This window comes from Pogona vitticeps, chromosome 3 (genome assembly GCF_051106095.1).
Source record: "Pogona vitticeps strain Pit_001003342236 chromosome 3, PviZW2.1, whole genome shotgun sequence".
Lineage (NCBI taxonomy): Eukaryota > Metazoa > Chordata > Lepidosauria > Squamata > Agamidae > Pogona > Pogona vitticeps.
Window position 1 is genome coordinate 65,769,435 of NC_135785.1, and position 19,921 is coordinate 65,789,355.

Genomic DNA, 19,921 nt, shown 5'->3' on the forward strand with positions numbered 1-19,921 from the left:
TAATTTATTATTTAGAAATATAAATATTCTGAAGGATACAACAGACGAACATTAAGAAAAACTTCAGAGCATGTGTGCTATTCCCTGCTTATCAGCCACTAAAATCTTATCTAAGAAAAACTATATTTATATTCTGCATTTCTTTCAGTGAGTTCACGGTGAGGTACACAGGGCTCTTCTTCTTCCATTAATTTCACAGCAACCCAGTGAGGCAAATCAGGTTGAGGAGAATATGACTGGACCAAGATCACCAGCGAGTTTAATAGTTCATTGAGAAACTGAACCTGGATCTTAATGTTCAGTACTCCTTAACTACATTGGACTGTTTTTCTGTGCTTGGAGGATCAATAAGGCTTGCAGCATAAACAAATTCCTTATCACAATACTAGGGCTTTGTTCTAGATTTTTTTGGCCATCCTGTTCTAAAGACTCAGAATGCACAATTGTAGATTTCAATTTCATTTTATACTCACAGTTTGCCATCATGATGGCTTATCCAGACAAGAAGTTCTCTGAAGGAACATTTTGGATATGCAAGAGTCATAAGCTTTCCCCAAGGGTTTACAAATGCACTTCTGTTGGGTACAACTTTTAACCTGACAGAGCATCCAGTCAAATTTCTGTACTCTGCTTTGCCTGAAAAAGGCAGGAGATTTCCCCTGACAATGAATGGGACTTCAGAAATGTAATGAGTCATTATTTTTTGAGTGTCAGGCTGACTGACCCCCTGGCTATAGTTTTCTTATCCGTATCCAGCAAATGTTCCAGTGTACCATATTGTATCTTGAAGTACTGTACTCCCATATGGAGTTTTTCTCTCAGGTCTAAGCACCTACCACTAGTACCTACCACTAGCAAACACCAATAATGTATATCCACAGCACTCTAAACAGCAGGGTTAGAAACAGCATGGTCAGTATAGGTCACCATGTTGAATGAATGCCATTGCAGTTTATTCTCAAATATTAACTAATGTTCAGTGGAAACTAGGTGGGCTGTGTTGAAATTTAAGAACTGATCTGAAGATTTTACTGCAAATTGACATGATTCCAACTGATGGATAAATGAACAATCCAATTTTAGTCAATGGGTACATTGCAGAAAATAGCATGATTGAAATCTCCCTTTTAAAGTGTGAAAACTAATTACAGTTATTATTATTCTCAAGGCAAACTACTTTTCTGGATTATCAAAGCCTCCAGTGATATGTAAAATATTTGGGAAAAAGATTTTGGATGGGATTGGCCGACCAGCATTAGAAGTGAAAGTTTATTGCCGAGTTAGGGACTCTGACAAGGTATGAACTTGATTGTGCTTCATTGTGTATATAAATCAGTGGTGTCCAGCTGACAGACTGCAGAGATTCTGAAAGATCTCCAAATTCTTGTCTGTTTATCTGTGCGGACTCAGGTCAAGCCCAGCCTGCCATTGGAATAATACAGAAAGTTCAAAAGTTTGAGATAAAGCATACTAACATGAGTGCACTGTATGCGTCTTTAGGAGTTTCTCAACCTCATTAATAAGAGACATGGAATGGGGAGTGTTGATCATGACTGAGCTTGGTGCATGAGGAAGGCTCCTTCGACCCTGCCCTCATAACTGATGATATAACTGATAAAAATTAGCCTCCTCCAAAGATATTACCATGTTTCCCTGAAAATAAGACAGGGTCATGTATTATTTTTTGCTGCAAAAACCACATTAGGGCTTATTTTCAGGGGATTTTTTATTTTTTGTCATGTACAACAATCTACATCTATTCAAATACAGTCATGTCGTCTTCTTCTGGTTGCTGCAAAATGGTGGAGGGCAGGGTTTCACTTAACTGGGGCTTATATTGGGGGTGGGGCTTATATTACAAGTATCCTGAAAAATCACACTAGGGTAGATTTTCAGGTTAGGTCTTATTTTCAAGGAAACAGGGTAGTACCAATAGAACCTTCTGAGGTGAACAGCAGTTTCAGTGATATAAAAGCATGGATTTTCATCAGGACCACAACAGTGGTAGGAGGTTTCATGATTCTTTGCACATTGTGTAGCTGTTGTGATTTAGGGATGAATAAGATATCTCTAGAGGTGTTAAATGCATCCACATGTTTAACACATGGAGTTTGGCTTTTACTGGACAACCTCAGTCTCAGACTGTGATTCCTTTTGGCAAAAGAATCCAATCTCAACAGATGAGTCACCCATGTTTCACCTATCAATATATTCCACATCTCACAGTAGAAGATTCAAGTGGATTGAATGAAAGAATTAAGGCCATTCTTCAGTCTTTCATGTCTTGAAATATATGTTTTAAGGTCTGTTTAAGAGAAATCTAATGATAAATAGTACAGTGTAATCTAGTGGTACTAGCATTATTCAAAAGTTCATGTGAATATTACTGTTTAGAGTAATAAAAATTAAAATCAAATTAAAATGTATTAGAAGAAGTCTAGTGTAGTGATAAAATTCTTCAAATGCTTGAGAGGCAATACTTGAGGTGTAAAGAGTTTATAATATTTCTCAGTGGAAGAGGAGAAAAACCGTTTCCAACATAAATCAATAAAAAAAGCCATTAGCAAGAAATAATTTCATTCTTATATTCATTATGCGAAGTTTCAATAGTAAGGGTATTTTAAAATGCTATTCTGCAGAATATATGTTCCGCCATTCTCTCTTCTCATGCTGAAATGCTTGAAAATGCCTCACCAGAAGCAGTTGATGCAGATGAAAAGGAGAGATGTGAATCTATAAGTACAGCTATTGAATGGATAAATGAATCATTCAATGAAATGCTTAAAGGCCTTCAACCTACTGATCAACATAACATTGACAAACTGCTTGGGTAAGTCTTGCATATTTATTCTATTTATCATTCAGTGATTTTTTCTTTTGAAATTCCATGATATTACAACAATTGTGTAATTCAGCCATGAAGATGTATTGTACTTAAGAATCTGAGACAACTGTGCATGAATAGTTGCAGGCAAATTTTATTTAGACAAATCTATTTGTTTACTAGACCAGAGATCGTCAGCCCCCTGAGCCGGACCGGGCCGCGGAGACAGACCTCCTGCTCCCCTGCATGCAGTGCGTGCCAGTGCTGGCAGGAGTTCTCCCCCACCCCTTCACACAAACACCTGCGCAAAGGGGTGGGTGGGTGCGCGTGCCTGTGTGCAGGCACTCTGTGCATGTGCAAATAGGTGGGGGAGTGCTCACGCCAGCACTGGCATGTGTGCGCGTGCTCCCCCACCACTTCGCACATGGTGCCCTGCCTTCCTCAGATGCTCAGCCGGTCCACGGTCCCAAAAAGGTTGGGGACCGCTGCACTACACAACAAATCTTGTTACAGTAAATATCCATTAACTTAAGAGATACAGTTCAAAAATTGTGATATCAAAGAAGAAAAACTAAGCAATAAATACTAACAAAGACAAGGGAGTTCAGACAGAAATGTAAGTGAATCTGAATTGATCCATTAATAAATATTATGGCTCTAAATAAGGTAGCATGCATTACACAATGTCAGCTAGACTGTTTACAAACTCAGCTCTACATACTGCAACTACAATTCAGCCCCAAATTCTAAAGGCATAGAATTACGTGAGTTAAAAAAGGCTCTGAAATAGATTATGATGTGATTGCTATAGTTCTGTGCTGATTGACACCCGCTACTCATCAAACTGCTCTGTGGAGAGATTTAATGTGCAGACTCCTTGCAACATTGGTTACATTTCAGCATCAGCTTGTTGAGATATAAGCCTCAATTCTGACTAAAAAACGAATTTCTTGCAACCTATCACTGATGGAAGCATAGGCAGGTCTGCCTGTATGTTAGTTTTTATTTATTTTTAAGTTTCTTCTCTTGCTCGTATTTTCTTAAATGTCTACAGCTTTAAGCTTCCTTCTCTTCTTTCACTCCCACTTGAGCACAAAGTAATAAATATTGTTGCAACCACAAGCTTCTTCATAATCTGATGTACGAAAATCATTATTAAGGAAACTGGGTACTTGTTTTTGATGAACTGTTCAGCCATAAGTGACCTCATTGTTTTCCCCAAACATTATTATTATGTATTTAATTAGCCAGAAGTCCTCCTTGAATGCTCCACTACGTTCTTTTCTGTCAATAGAGTGGTTGTGCTATTCGTTGAGCCTGCTGGGGAAACCTGTTCAGTGGCTTGAAACTATATTCTTCCCACATTGGTGGTGATGGGCTTGAAAAAAAATTCAGCACTGAAAAAGGAAATAATAAATACAATATAATAAAATGCTACAGTAGTTATTATTAGTGGTCAGATTATCATTGTAGCTTTTCCCCAAGACTTGTTAAAAGAGCCATATTCTAATCTAATGCTCCAAGTGTCACTACCTAGAGCATTTTTAAAGAGGGAATCTCTGAGTTGTTAATACAGCAGCAAAAAGGTTCTGGTCCTTGTGCCTACCTTCCAGGTGTCAGTTTGTAGAAGGATCTAAAGTAGGACCTCGTTTGTTGAACGGAATATGTTTGGGATACATATTCGAGAATGTACACCCAAAACAATTTAGAGCTCTAAAGGTAAAAAACATCCCTTTGTTAGTCTGGAAGCCAGCAGATAGCCAGTGTAGGTCATATACAACTAAAGTTATATTCTGTTTTCACACCATCTGGAACAGTTGTTTGGCTGCAGAATTTTGGGCCATTTGAATTTTGTGAATAATGTGCAGACTCCTTGCAGCATTGGTTACATTTCAGCATCAGTTTTCATGGGCAGCCCCATGAATATAAACAATATTGGAAACTTTTTTGCTGGCTTCTCTCCATATGGTTTTATTTAGAATAACTATTTCTTTCTGAAACAGAATAAACAGCATGATAATGGCAAGTGTTATTTGTTGGCTGAATTTCTGTTGTGCATTTATACAAATAGCGTAACTTTTGCCATAAGTTAAAAAGTCTCCATAGGCACCATCTATTGCATGCTGAGCCATGTGACTCAGCTTGTAACAATTAATGTTTACAGAGATTTCTTAACTTTTAACAATTTCCTTCCCAGAGTTACACTGTTTGTGTAACTGAGCAACAGCGTTTCATTTTATGTCATGAAACTTCCCACCCTTAGTCTTGTAAAGTTTGAGTCCATAGTGTTCTAAAACAATATGTGGCCGTGGTTCTTTCTTTTATGGCAGTGAATATTTTACAAAGAAAGCAGAAGAAGACAAAGAAAGAAGGAAAACTGAAAAAGAAAATGAAAGCCAGGAAGCAGTGTTGACTGTTCCTCAAGCTGCAGCAGCACCTTCTGGAAAAAAGAAATCAAATAAACCAGGTTGAAGAATGAATTTTTTATTGATAAAGGAGAAATGTTATCATGGTATTCAGCTTTCCCCTTCTAACAGAAGGATCCTTGTGTAAGGCAGATAGTGAAATCTGCATGGCAGTCCAAAATGTGTTTCTTTTCTTTCTACACTTGTAGAACTTCCCTCCTTACCTTGCTTGCTTTCTTGCATTCTGCTAGCACTTCCAGCATGTTTGCTTCCTGATGTCAGATTGCAGGCTGTAACTCATTATTGCAAGTAAACCCGGAACAGCTACACATAGGGAATAGGCAACACTGAGTGATAATCGTGAAACTATTTCTTTTCCTTTGTTGCTGTCTGAGCTCTTTTAATGGAGATTTCAGAAGGAAGAAGAGGTGCTGGATTCAGTTGCTTTGGATTCCCATTTTCCTCCTTCGACTGATGTTAGAGGAGCCTACCTGAACATCACATAGGATCCTCCAGCTTGAAGTTACATTCTGTATCTTGATACATGAGCATGTATCCAATGAACTTGTGCTAGTCTACTTCATTTTACTACAATAAAATGTAGAAGAGTACACTAATTGCTGCCAGGTTCATGTTGATTTGGTCAAGTTTGATGGAACAACCACAAGCTGAAGGGGCACTGAGGATGACCCATTGCTTTATGCTGGTTTGTGAGATGATCTAGTTGCACCATCTCTTATCAGATAAGACCTTCATAGAAAGTTTTTTCATTCAATGTAATAACATTCTAATCACCCTGTAGTGTAAGTGGTTGACTCCTGGACTCTGTAACCCCCTGTTGAAATTCAGGTGGATGTGCCAAGTGCTCCTGTTATTACTAGCCTTTTGAACAGTTGCTATTGGCTGTTTCCATTATTAGTTAAAGAAAAGAATGTGAATGTTTATATGGTTTGAGACAATTTGCCTCCAGAAGTTACACTATTTGCATCGCTAAGCAAAATGATTTTGGCCATTGATTTATAAATATTATGCAGTTGGTATTGATAACTTTGCATCACAGGTTATGTTACTTTAGTTGCTATTGTTTTCTTAAAGAGCAATCCTAAATAAGACAAGGGAGAAGTGGAACACGTAACCTTCACTTCACCCCCAGTATTGCTGGTTCATGCTACTCAAGGGAAATATAATGTACATGTAGTTTTGACAGGCTTTTTCATTTCCAGTTTGTATTTCTAGTTTCTTCCCCATTGGAAGAAGAGGGTATTGGAACAGAGCTAATGGACCTGCATTGGGTCTTTCTAGAGGAATAAAGCAGCTTTGGATTGAGCAGATCAAAAGCCAGCTCCTCCCTGTTCATGGAAAACTCCATTCTGATCTGTTCCACTTGCTACAGTTCCCGAGAACTGTCTTATGTTCTCAAACAAGAGGTGCCTCCACCACTGAGGGATACAATAGACCATTTCGCCATCCCAAGCCATCAGCATTTGGGGGTGTCCTGCTATTAGTGCATGTAAAATAAATAGCACTTTCACTTTGCTTGGAGAAAATATTTGTTGATTAGACACAGATGGAAGAAGAGATCTTTAAACTCCAGGTGTAGAACTTGCCACTTCATAGGGAGTTTTTCATGGAGAATTACACACAAGTTTAAGTTTCTCTGGAGAATGAATGTGCTTTCATTCATGCTTGACATTTTGATAATTGTCTTTAGTTGTACTTCCTAGGCATAAAGAGCATCAAATCTACAGTGTGCTTCAAATTAAATACCATTGTAGTTGTGTGCATGCATAGAGTTCCATAGTTGCACTTGGGTATTTATGTTCTGCTGTTCAAAAGTGTTTAAAGGTCAGATTTTCAAAGACACTTAGCACCTACAACTAGTGTCAAGATTTCAAAAGATGTCAGGTCCTGTTTGAGAATCAAAGTAAGCCATTGGATGATAAGGATTTGGGAACATAAATGTCAAAGTCGGTGTTGATGATGCTAAGTTCTGTGTTACAGAAATTTTACCATTACTAAGGTATCTAAGTGGGAGCAGAGTAATTTTCAAAATGTACTTTGGATTCTGAGTTTTGTGCATGCAAAATATTGCTTGGAAAGTCTAGGTCTAAGCTTAGAATTCATGAGAAGGAAAGAGTGGCTCTATCTTGAAAAAAGAAACCTTGTATGTGGTGGTTGAAATATCAGATGTTAAAACAAAGGTAGTTGAAGTACAAAGCAGAGATGTGTTAGAAAGCAAGTTGGAGAAAATGGTGAGATAAAGGGCTTGAAAAATGCGCTCGTCCACTCGTCTGTGACAAGTGAAAAATGCTGCTTGACAAGTCACAGCTCCCTCTCTCCCTCCCTGCCTCCTTCCCCTCCTCCGCCTCTCTCTGTCTCTATTCCTGCAGTCCTCCCTTCCCCCTCCCATTGCAAAAGGAAAACTGCCCTCTTCTCGCAAGAAGAGAGTTCGAGTGGTACATAGAGATATAGCTCTGCAGGAGAATGTATAGTAGTCCCATGCTGGAGAATATGGAGATTCCTTGCTCCCAATTTGAACCAAACGAGGATGCATCCTGGGGTGGGAGGGAACCATGGCTCCTTAAGAGGCTGAGTGCTTTTGCTTTCAGTTTTATTTTTCCTGGAGACATTCAAAAGAAAGGCATTCAAAACACAAGCTTCATGACCCCACAGGAACGCAGGTAATAAAGCAACCCAAGTCTGAGAGTATAAATCAGTGATTCCCAATCCCAATAAATTGCAAGGCTATCGTTTGGTCATGTTGACTGGTGAAATTTTTGACTGACTGGTGAGATATTCTAAAATTTTTCAAGTCCTGGTCAGATATGATGGAATTCTTCTTTGGAGCTGTTGTTGTAAGTCATATGCAATTGCTTGTAAAATAAGAAACGTGTGAATTTCTTTTTTTAATTTCCTTTGATTTCAGAACCTTAGTATAACAGTAATGGTAGGGAATATGTGGCTATGGTAGCTATGACTGATGGGAATGGCAATCCAATGCTATTTGAATGGCCACAAATTCCCTACTCCAGGATAAAGGAATTGTTAGCATTGTCATTCCCCCTGCAATGATGATAATGTAGCTAGCAAATAGTATTTACCTTTTTATCTTATTCTCAGGGAAGAAGGCTTCTGTGATGGAAAAACCAATCCTACCAGCAGAACCCCATGAGCCTGAAGTTCCGGGAAGCATGGCTATTGGGTGCATATCACTTGCTGCTGCCAAGGCTGCAGCAGCTATTCGTGAGATGCCTTTATACTTGCATATTGCTTTGCTGAAATCTAATCAGGTACTGTCAGGATTTGCGCATTTTGCTGAAATTGTTCCACAATTGCAACTCAAGGTGGGAATAGGACAGACCTGGGCAAAGTGTGGCCCGAGGAACACATACGGCCCGCGAGTCGTTCCTGTATGGCCCGCAGACAGTTTTGAACATCAAAACCATTTTTGTCTAAAGTTAATCAGTTGCTTATATTTAACATACCGCAAAAACCCTCTTTAGTATTTGTGAAGATTAACAAGTTTAAAATAAAAAGAATCATAACATCACTATTTCATTTTATTTTTAAGTAAAGTTGGTTTGGCCCCTGAACACAGTTCAGATTTTTTATGTAGCCCCCCTATAGAAATTAATTGCCCACCCCTGGAATAGGAGGTCAACCTGAGAAATACAGATGTCAGACTGGATTTGCAGTCTGACATCTGGGAAACCTTATATTTAATGTTTGTGGTGTTAGGGACTGAACCCTATTCTGATAGAAGGGTTGAAAAAGTTTGGTATAGCTCAGTGTTTTGATTTTTTGTTGCAAAACTAGATAGAACTGGTTATAAAGATTATGACTGTAGCCAGCTCACTCCTGCAGTTGCACTGGTTTGGTGTGTAAGCCCATAGTGTACAAGGAATGTATAAAGGCAGGAATGTGTAAAGATTTTTATTTTTTTAATTTTATTTTAAGGGTATAATCCTTCAGGTAGCTGGTGCGGCCCTTGCTGATTTAATTTAGAAGGGGCTGGACAAGTTATATGATTCAATCAAGGTTTGGATTGCTTGCTAGTCGCGTCCACGAATGGTGTATAATTTATTTACAAATGTAGGCATCTAGACCAGAGGTCCCCAACCCCCAGTCTGCAACCTGATAGCGGTCCACAGCCTATCCAGGACCGGGCCGCAGACACAGATCTACCCCCCGTGAGCGCTCTCTTTGAGCGGCGTCGCACACATGCATGTGAGCGTGGTCTGCCTCCTGCACTCACACTATGCGCATGTGCACATGGCGGTCCCCTGTGAGCACCATCATGCGCTTGCATGTGAGTGCGCTCTGACCCTGGGAGCGTGCTTGTGCGCGTGTGCATGAGTGCACCCCCCGAGTGTGGTGTTTGCATTTGCGTGCCGAGCTCTGCCTCCCTGTGGGCCAGAGGGTGAGCCACCTGCTGCTCTTTGACAGCCGCCCAGGACCCTCCCCCACTGGTCCATGGTTCAAAAAAGTTTGGGGACCACTGATCTAGACAATACACAAGGCAGGTCATCTATAAAACACTGATGGAAAAAAGGCCAGTAAAATCAGGCTTTTATTTATAGAGTGACTACTAATGATAACATATTTCATTTTCCATTTTAGGAGATATCTAAAGAACTAGCAATGCCACTTCCAATGATGACAATACTGAGTTGTGGAAAGTCATCACCTGGAAGACTTAATTTAATGAAAGAAATTATGCTTATACCTCCAACATGGCTAACAGTTAAGCAAGTATGGTATTTTGCTGTTTTCACATTGATTATAATACGTACAATATTAAAAAGCACTCAGCTTTATTGTAATTCCCTTGTAAGAAGCAAATCATGCATATATAGTATATGATCCTATATTCAGTTATCTGTGCTTCTACTGTTTTTCCCTGAAAATAAGACAGGGTCTTATATTAAGTTTTGCTCCAAAAATGCAGTAGGGCTTATTTTCAGGTCATGTTTTATTTTTTTCATGTACAACAATCTACATTCATTCAAATACAGTCATCTCATCTTCTGCTTGCTGCACAATGGTGGCGGGCGGGGTTCACTTCACTAGGACTTATTTTGGGGGTAGGGCTTATATTATGAGCATCCTGAAAAATCATACTAGGCTTATTTTCAGGTTAGGTCTTATTTTCATGAAAACAGGGTATCTAATAAAGAATAACTAAAATCCTTACCCCCTTTTGGTTATTAATCAGAGTAAAAGTGGACATCTGGGTTTAGGACTGTAATCACGAGGATTTTAGATAATGCATATTAAAATGTACAATAAATCGTACATTTAAGGCAGTGGTCAGGGAACGGGGTAAAAAACCCCAAATGGGGTAAAAATGAAAATCCTGGGGTAATGAGGACGCGGCCCTAACCCCCTTCCTTCCTTCCTCCTCCTCCTCTGCCCAGAGGGGGGTCCCTGGCTCCTAATCACCCCCTTTCCGCCCCCTCCTCTGGCCTAGCTGCAACTGAGCCATGCCGGATGGTGGCCAGCAATGGGCCCAGGCCAGCGATGTACAGCAGCCGAGGCAGCGGTGGTGCCGGCCAAGGTGGAGGGTGAGGCCGGGGCGAGTGGCCAGAGAGCCCCAGCCAGGAGGAGCCTCTCCTTCCAGTGCCTGGAGAGGTGGATTGCGATGGAAGTGGGAGGGCACGGCCATGATGGCGGCCTGGGCCAGGCTCAGCCTCCCAGCACCAGGACACCGCCGCCCCCATGCCCCATTCTTGGAGGGCCCATTGGGCAGCAACGGTGCTCACCCGGCCACGCAGCTTCCTTTGGCAGTGCATCTGCGCTGGCCAGGCCTGGCGGAGCCTCTCGCCCTCTGTGCGGCAGCTGTTGCAGCCCTTCAACGGTGAGGCCTGCAGGAGCCCTGATGCCAAGGCCCGACGTTGGCCGCCCCGCGAGCAGCCACCAGAGCTGGTGCCGGAGCAGGAGGCGGCGGCATGCGCCCCCAGAGGGTGAGCCACCTGCTGCTCTTTGACAGCCACCCAGGACCCACCCGCAGGTGGAGAAAGGGGGGTAATGTTGGCGTATATAAAATTTTTAGGGGGTAAAAGTAAAAGGTAAAAAAGTTCCCTGGTCCCTGTTTTAGAATATCATAAAGCAGATTTGTAAAAATAATAACTTACAAAGGAAGAAGGTGGGGGGAGAATCTGTTTGCTCATTAGTCTCCCGGACATCCATTCTTTAATCTAATCCCTTGAATTAAAGATACAGTGGTGCCTTGCTTAACGATGTTAATTCATTCCAGTGAAATCATTGTAGAGTGAAAACATCGTAAAGCAAAAATAAAAAACCAACTGAAACACATTAAAACCCGGTTAATGCATTCCAATGGGCTAAAAACTCACCATCCAGCGAAGATCTTCCATATGGCGGCCATTTTCGGTGCCTGTATAGCAAGGAATTCATCCCTAAGGACAGTGGGGAGCCATTTTGAGCACCCGGTGGCCATTTTGAAAACCTGATGATCAGCTGTTTTGATCGTCGTAATGCGAAGAATCGGTTCCCGAAGCAGGGAACCAAAAACCCATTTAAAACATTGTCATGAAGCGGATTCGTCGTAATGCGGGGTAATCGTTAAGGGGGGCACGACTGTATATGGTTGTATAGTCATATGCTGAAACTCAGAGAGCAACTGAAATAAAGGAAACAATAGGCCATGTGGAAAATAGACTGAATTTGATATGGCCATCACCTATTCAGCCAGCTAGGAATTGGTGTAGACCCTGGTTGCCAAATGTCTGACTGCTGCTCAATGATGGTGGATTAAAACTGGAGAAGTTGTTATTGTTGTTTTGACTTGTATACTGCTGCTTTGTCTGCTTCCTGCCTGCTAATATCTAAATTTATATGGTTGTGGATCCCTCACAACTTCTCAAGTAGCCTGGCTGGCCACTGTATTTGCAAATAAAATAAAAACAAATGTTACTTTTGATGGAAACAAATTCATGATATTGAGGGCTATTTTTAAATTTTTCTTGTAGGCTATTGAAAGATTTCTGGATATTCAAAAACACGTGTTGAAGTTGATAGAACTGGTGGGTAAAATGGTAAAAATTCAGCAGTTCATACAAAACTGCTTTCTTATAGGATCCACTTAACTTTTTTGTGCCTGAACCTTGCAAATGTTACTTCGTGTGTTTCACTTTATATTCTACCCCCCCCCCCCCACAAAAAACCCAGTTCATTCAGACTCAGTGATGTTATGCAAAGTATTAAACTGGATGTCTTTTCAGTTGGCAACCAAATAACCTATTTACTGTATTTTCCAAACTCAGTTTTCTGATATATTGAACATACCCATTTACCTGCCTGTTTGTCATTGTTATCCTATATACCAGGCGTCGTCAACCCCCAATCCACGGCCCGATGCCGGGCCGTGGCCTGAGCCAGACCATGAAGACAGACCTTCCACCCCCATGCACTCCCCTCCCCACAGCTGCTTTGCACATGTGCGCATGTGCCAGCACCGCATGAGTGCTCCCCCACCCCTTCACACATGCATCCGAGTGTCCATGCGAAGGGGTGGGTGTGCACGCAGGTGGGCATGCAGACGCCCATGTGCGAAGGGATGGGGGAGTGCTCACGGTGGCGGGCAGGTGCTCCCCCACACCTTCATGTATGTGCCCGAGCGCCCACGCGAAGTTATTTGCATGCGTGCGTGCGCCCCTGCAAATCTGCGAAGGGGTGGGGGAGCGCTTATGCCAGGGTGGGCGGGTGTTCCCCCACCTCTTCACATGTGCTTGAGAGTGTGTATGCACACGCATGCACCTGCGGGGGGGGCCCTGCCTTCCTCAGAGGCTCAGCTGGTCTGAGGTCCCAAAAAAGTTGGGGACCGCTGCTATATACTATCTTCAGATTTCTTAGTTGAAATTATGGCTTTCATTTTCACATTTGTCCAAATTCTAATGTCTTTCTTACAATTTCTTCAAACCATTGCAGCAGCCTAGCTCCGTGGGAGATGGTAAAAAGTCTGCTACACGAGATGCAGGGAAGAAAGTTCCGGTAAGGAATGAGATAATGCTGTCTTAAACTTTAAGAGTAGGTTGGTGAGTAATGAAGTCGTTGGAATAATTAGGTTTATAATCTAATAATCTATGTTGTTTTCATGTGTGTTACTGCTGATTTGTTGGAATGGCTTTGTAACCCTGTAGAGAAGCAGTACATGTATTACATTTGCACCCTTGTGCTAAATGTTATTTTCTGGTACATATAATTATTTTGTAACAGAACTGGAGTAAAATATTAAAATGACAGTAATACAATATAATATACAGAAAGGCAGCAAATATTACCCACCACTAGGAAAAATTGCTAACCAAGAAAAATAAAAATGGACTGTTCCTGATTCAAATACATTCCATGCTTCAGGCCTCACAAACAGAATCCAAGATTCCTTTCCATCAAATTGTCTTGTCTTCAGGATTTTGTCAGCTATTACATCCTTAATCTTAAACCTTCAATCTGTATTTCCTTGGCCTGCCATTCCAAGTGGTAGGGAGCAAAGTTATGTCTCGTAAAGGTGATATAATTCCCATGAAGATGGGAACGCAGTTAACAAAGAGATCGTGGTGGTTTGATTTTTCTTGATTTTTCCTACACAAAAAGTGGTAGATTGATTGCATATAAGTTAATTTCAGTCATTTAATCAAAAGCATAATATTCAAATCATCCACACACCATTGCAAGTTCTTAATGGACGTTTTTGTTAAAAAATATGGGGGGAAAAACAAGGAGAGAGCAAAACAAAGGATGGGTTCAAATGAATGACAATTATGTTTAGAACCTCTGTAAAATTCCGTGAATGTGACAAACCAATTACACCATAAAGCTTCATTTTCCTACACCTGTGGATATGACAAAATATATTTTATTCAAACTGTAATGCTTTTCAATGGAATGCCGTCTTCAATTTACCAGGCTCTGATAAAACTCAGTTTGTCTATGGCTGGATTCCCAAACATTAAGGAGCAAGTTCCTGAAAACTAATTGGACTTATCTCTCAGCAGATGGGCTTGGGCTGTATTTTGTCAGAATCACAATCCAATGCTATATTTCTTGCATCTTGCGATTGAGTTGGTTGTAATGATCCAGCCAAAGTAAAACATCAAGAAGTCTTTTTCCATTTGATTATGTTAAGCACATCCATAAATCTCTTTTGCTAAATGAAATAAAATTCATTTTGTCTGGATTGTGTTGATTATATTTGTTTTATACATTATTAAACATTGTAGTAATGCTGGATCCCCTGGAAATAGCACAATGCCTTCATCAAGTGTTTCACTAAATGTCCTTTTCCCCTAAATTTTCTATAAAGGCTGCAAAGTAACTCAATCAGAAGTATGTTCAAGCTGCTATGGGCATGGAATGGTATGTACTAGCCCACTCAGTAATTGTCACCTCTGCATCCATCTGACCATACCAAGAAGTAATATCGCCATAAACTGACCTATTGAAGAGTTATATAGGGAATACACATCTTCTCTGACAGGCAGTATAGTGTATTTGGGATGCAAGCGGCATGTGTTAGGTTAAGCAAGTTCTGTGTGGAAATATTTAAGTTAATACCAGCACTATTTTTTTATTTATTTGCAGCCTCCTGTTCTTAAAAAAATATCTCACTTAGGCTGCCTTGTGATGGGGAGTGAAAACTTAGAACAGCCTCTGACTTGGATCCAGACAGCTTGTACGAATCTTTCTTTGGAGTTGGGAATAGATATGTATTTGGGAATAAACTGTGCTGCTCATGAGCTAATGGACTATGTAAGTTTTTGTTTTTAACACAGTATCTTAATTTTGAGCAGTCTTTGTCCTTGTGAATAGCTGTTTTTTACCTCAGTGAATTATTTCAAAGGAAAATGCACATCTTGGGGAGGAAGAATAAAATGGCAAACCATTTCATGCAGGAGAAAGGGCAGTGCCCCATTTTGTGGTACCTTTGTGTTTCCTAACTACCATAGTTGACTATAGGGATCCGCATGGTCTTTGGACATATGTGTCAAAATAAATGAAATCAATGATATGAGTGTGTTTCTGGGGCAACCACAGAATGGAGCAAAGAGTCTAGAGGCAAAACAGCACACCCACAGGTGCTTTGTGTTAATTTCAGTATTCATGTGTCACAATCAGAAGTGGGAGAGGTGGGGGGGGGGAGAGAGAGAGAAACAACTCAGGAAGACACCAATTTGGTAGCAAAGGAGAGACAGGATGCTCTTTATCTTAGAAATGAACCTTCCTCACCTTTTCTTCTCCAAAGTCATTGATTAAATCATCACCACTAATTTCAGATCCACAGAAGGGGAAGAAGGGGCAGAGAGAAAGGACACCAAATAGAGCAGAGGAAGCTCCCATTGTCCGTTTAAGAGGAAATTGAAAAGACCATTCCCATTACTCTTTCAATATCCATCACTCCTTAGAAAGCTGGAGAAGGGGCTTTCTCCTGGATGTTGGAGAAAAGAGGGGAAGTAAAATAATGCCAAGCAGCCATCTCTGCAGACAGCTGCTGCCTGGCCACACACCTTCTGTCCTGCCTGCACCATTGCCTTCACCATTTAGTTTGTGATCTCACTCAGCTATATGCATTTCACCCCTTGAAGAGAATATTAATTTTGCATATAACTGGAAATGTACAAGTATTGGCATAGACTTGGATAAGAATTGAGTCAAAGTGTCTCCAAAGGGCACAGGGGGGCAATCAGGACTAACCTGTGTTCTCGTATTTGGGCACCAAATGTGTGGGTGGGGGCAATGTATGGCTCTAGTTCATTCCTATACCTACCTAATGAAGGAAAGTTGGGTAGATCCACATTTGCTTTATCTTGTCCATATTTTAAATTTCAGAGTAAAGGTAAATACGAAGTGCTGCTTGGAACACACAAGACTTCTGATGAAATGGTGGATGTATATGTGGACTTGATTAATAAGTTCCCATCCATCATAACATTAATAGATCCACTGAGAAAAGAGGTAGGCATTGTGTTATTCAAAATAGGATCTACAAGTGAAAGAAACATCTTGAAAGTGTTTAAGATTTGGGAATAGTTCGAAATTAAACCTCACTGCAGCTGCATAGGTCTGGCCCTGTTAAAATGTGAAAGATGTGTGGCTACAAAGATATAAGGAAAACTCGAATTTTTTTGTTTTTGCTCAATTTCCTTGTCTTCCTAGACTTCCCTTGGGATTTCTTGGCACCAGTGAGGGAAAACAAGAATTTTGGTCTCCTTTCTCTTGATTTGTTCACTGATTTTTCTGTACAGAAAACAAAATAATGCACAATATCAAACAATTTTTCCACAAACTCTGTGGGATTATTGTGCAGGACAGAACATAATCTATACAAGGGAGGATTCCAATGCCCAAGCCAATTTAAGTGGAACTTTCAAAAATGCAATTTTTTAGCCTATGCAAGTGAATGCTGCGGAAACAGTAAATAATTTGCGCAATATGAAAGCATACCCTGCACAGAATAGAGTTTAGTGGCATGTCTGTTACACCTGCCATTGATTGAATCATGCTTTGACGAGGCGGGGGTGGGGATATTGATAGGATACTGTGTCACATAAGAAAAGGCTGATTCTTCTTCATGGCCTCTGTGAATGCACACTAATGGGTTTAGTCTGTGCATGCGCAGATGCCTTGGAATATTATGGAGGTAAAAAGATCGCTAGGACTGCCCCCCCTGGCAGCCCACGTGGTCCACTCTTCATGGCGATTACCTCACTTCCATTTTTTCCTCTGCTGTAGAGGTCTCTTTTTCCTGATGCTTTCCTACAGTGACCTGGAAATTATAAAAGGACAAGTTCAATTGCTTGATCGCTTTCATTTCTTCTAATTGTTCGTATTCCTTGTTGATTTTTTTAAAAGACTGTAGATTAGTTTTCCCCACTTCTCCTTCCAAGTTATTCCGTTCCTGCCTTTTATGGCCCCTAAGGTTTCGTTCAAAAGTTGTCTCTCCTATTGTAAGAAGATCCCAACTACTTATTTTGCCTGGGCGAAGCCCACCAGCCCGCGTCTTGTGTTCACTGTAAGAACTTTACAAAACAAGACCTAAAGTTGAGGGAACAGCGGCTCCGCGCTTCTTTATTTTATTTTATTTATTTGTTCTATTTGTACCCCACCTATCTGGTCAATACGACCACTCTCGGCGGCTTCCAGACAGGTAAAAATGCAATAACATATACATATAACAAAAAATAAAAATATACAGGAATAGACATTAAACAATGAAAAATAAATAATAAACAATCTGTGGGAGAAATCTCTGCAGCCTCCCACCATGGACACTCCTTCTCTTACTCAACGCGCCACTCTCTCTTACTCAACGCGCCACTCGAAGAGCTCTTAAGATCAAGTCCAGCTCCCAGGCTGAATCATCCACCAAACTGAAGCCTAAGACTTCAAAATAATAATAATAATAATAAAAAATCCAAGTCATCTTCTCCGTGACAACTGACGCCACAACATTCCTCCTTTCATTCTGTTGTTGATCTAGAAATCAATAAACATTCGGTGCCTCAAATACATATGGAACCACCATCTCCGTTGCTCATGGTACTGGCTCCCTTGGTAGACACCTCGGCGGAGGCACAAATCACATACTCCTCAGTGCCTTCAAGCCCCAGATTGATTCCAGATCTGAGATTCGTAACAGGCTCTGGGTCCTCTTGTTCACCAGATCTCAGCACAGTTAAGAGGAAAGCAAAAAGGCACCATATCAAACAGCCTGATACTGAGGAGAGCTAGCCTCCGAAGCATTCGGGGCTCAAAGGCTATAAAAGCTCCAGGGCTCGAAAACATTGGCCCAAACATCAGAGGGAGTGTGATTCATACTATGATTATGCACCAGTACTGTACCAAAAACAACATCAGTGCTGGTACTGAGGAATGCGACACATCTACGACCCTCGCCGGGTATACAATTTGGATTACTCTTCAGATTCCTCGTCTTCGTCTATGTCTTCCTATGATACCAACTCTGAATTTGACACATCGCCTTCCCCCAATACCAGGAAGCACAAGAGGTACCGATACCACTGAGCTTCTCCAGTGCTGAAAAACTGCAAAGCAGAAGCGCCCTCGGTACCAAAGAAACATAAAGTAGGAGCTTCCTCGGTACCGAAGAAACATAAAGCAAAGGTCCCCTTGGTACCAACAACTAAAAAATCAATGGCTACCACCCAGTCTGAGAGCATGCATCGCATACCCAGGGACCATACCTCTCCTGTGGTTGCAACATCTCACAGTACTGAGCCTGCTGATACCGCACACGGTACCAAACGTAAAGCTAGAATTGTAGAAACACACTCTAATACAAAGGAAAAACCTGCAAAACACCAAAAGGTACAGTATGCATTTGATGAATCACAATCTTCAACACCCCAGAACTCTGAGTCTGATTCCTCTGACTCTGTGGTACCTCAAGAAGCACCACCTAACATGAACACGCCAGACTCTGATATCTGTGATGGAAATCCTCCGTCACCTGCAGCACACCTCAACTCATATTCCAGTATGATACAGAGAATCGAAAAAGCTTTAGACAAAAACCTCCGCAGAGAGAAACGGACAAGGTCTATGAGGACATCGATGAGGATTCAACACCTCCATTATGTTTTTCGTTTATTCCATCTTTGTTCCGACTACTTAAACCTGGGACAAACCCTTCTCGATACCCCAGATGTCTCGGTGCGTCGAGAACCTTTATAGGATTCATGGTACCGACACGGATTTTCTAGCTAAACACCCACCTTCCAACTCAATAGTTACCCAAGCTAGATCCCGGACGAGATCTAACACCACTCCTAATAACAAGGAGGGCAGAAAGCTGGATCTCTTAGGAAGAAGGGTTTGCTCTTTGGCGTCATTTACTCTTAGGGTTGCTAACTACATCACAGTGATGGGGGCTTACCACAAACACCTATAGAATTGTGCTCTCCCATCGCTGCAAGCAGCTCCTGCAGAGCTCAAACCACGTGGCCTCTCTTTCCATCAAAAGGCTTTGGCTCTTGCAAGACAGGAGAGAGCAATGGCTAGACATATTATCGAGTCTGCCTCTAAGCATTTGATGACCAGAGTAGCAATAAGGCGACATGCTTGGCTACGTTCAGCTAATGTTACTAATGATTCCAAATTTAGGATAGAGGACTTACCCTTTGATGGCACTGGACTTTTCGATCCCAAAACAGATGATATCCTAGAGAATCTGCACAAAATGAAAAAGACAGCTCGTGCTTATAATTCCCAACCTTACTCAAAGATACAATTGGAAAAGACAATATTCATACCAACCTTACCAATCTTACAAATCTTTTTCTAGAAAACAAAGGTATCTTCCCCAACAATCTTCCTCATATCAGCCTCGCCACCAAGATCAGCATCAGTGTGCTCGCCAATCCTACAGGAAGACAGATCAGAAATCCAAACAGAGTCTTTGACTTTGCCAACTTTATGCCTCTCTTCCCATCTGCCGTTCTTCCCACATGTTTAGCACCATTCTTAAACACATGGACTCAGATTACTACAGATTCCTGGGTGCTTTCGATCATCGCCCACGGTTACACCATAGAACTCATAGACACCCTTCCATATCGTTTATACTTACCCTTCTCTTCCCCTCAAAAGAGAAATAGAACTTCTTCTTAAAAAAAAATCAGCCATATCACCAGTCACCATCGATCCCATCGAC

At 41.2% G+C, this 19,921-nt stretch overlaps 1 protein-coding gene across 4 annotated transcripts in view; it reads left to right on the plus strand.

The window, feature by feature from the left end:
- ENO4 (enolase 4) overlaps positions 1-19,921 on the plus strand; it is a 52,427-nt gene that overhangs the window by 24,914 nt on the left and 7,592 nt on the right. For 2 of the 4 annotated variants that reach the window (XM_078389605.1, XM_020779959.3), the window contains exons 2-10: positions 1,169-1,297; positions 2,640-2,830; positions 5,155-5,291; positions 8,350-8,519; positions 9,850-9,981; positions 12,222-12,275; positions 13,180-13,242; positions 14,833-15,000; positions 16,078-16,203. In XM_078389605.1, coding sequence (XP_078245731.1) covers positions 1,169-1,297; positions 2,640-2,830; positions 5,155-5,291; positions 8,350-8,519; positions 9,850-9,981; positions 12,222-12,275; positions 13,180-13,242; positions 14,833-15,000; positions 16,078-16,203 — 1,170 coding nt within the window. The remainder of the gene's footprint in view (positions 1-1,168; positions 1,298-2,639; positions 2,831-5,154; positions 5,292-8,349; positions 8,520-9,849; positions 9,982-12,221; positions 12,276-13,179; positions 13,243-14,832; positions 15,001-16,077; positions 16,204-19,921) is intronic. The other 2 variants (XM_072995496.2, XM_072995497.2) reach the window with 2 other exon arrangements.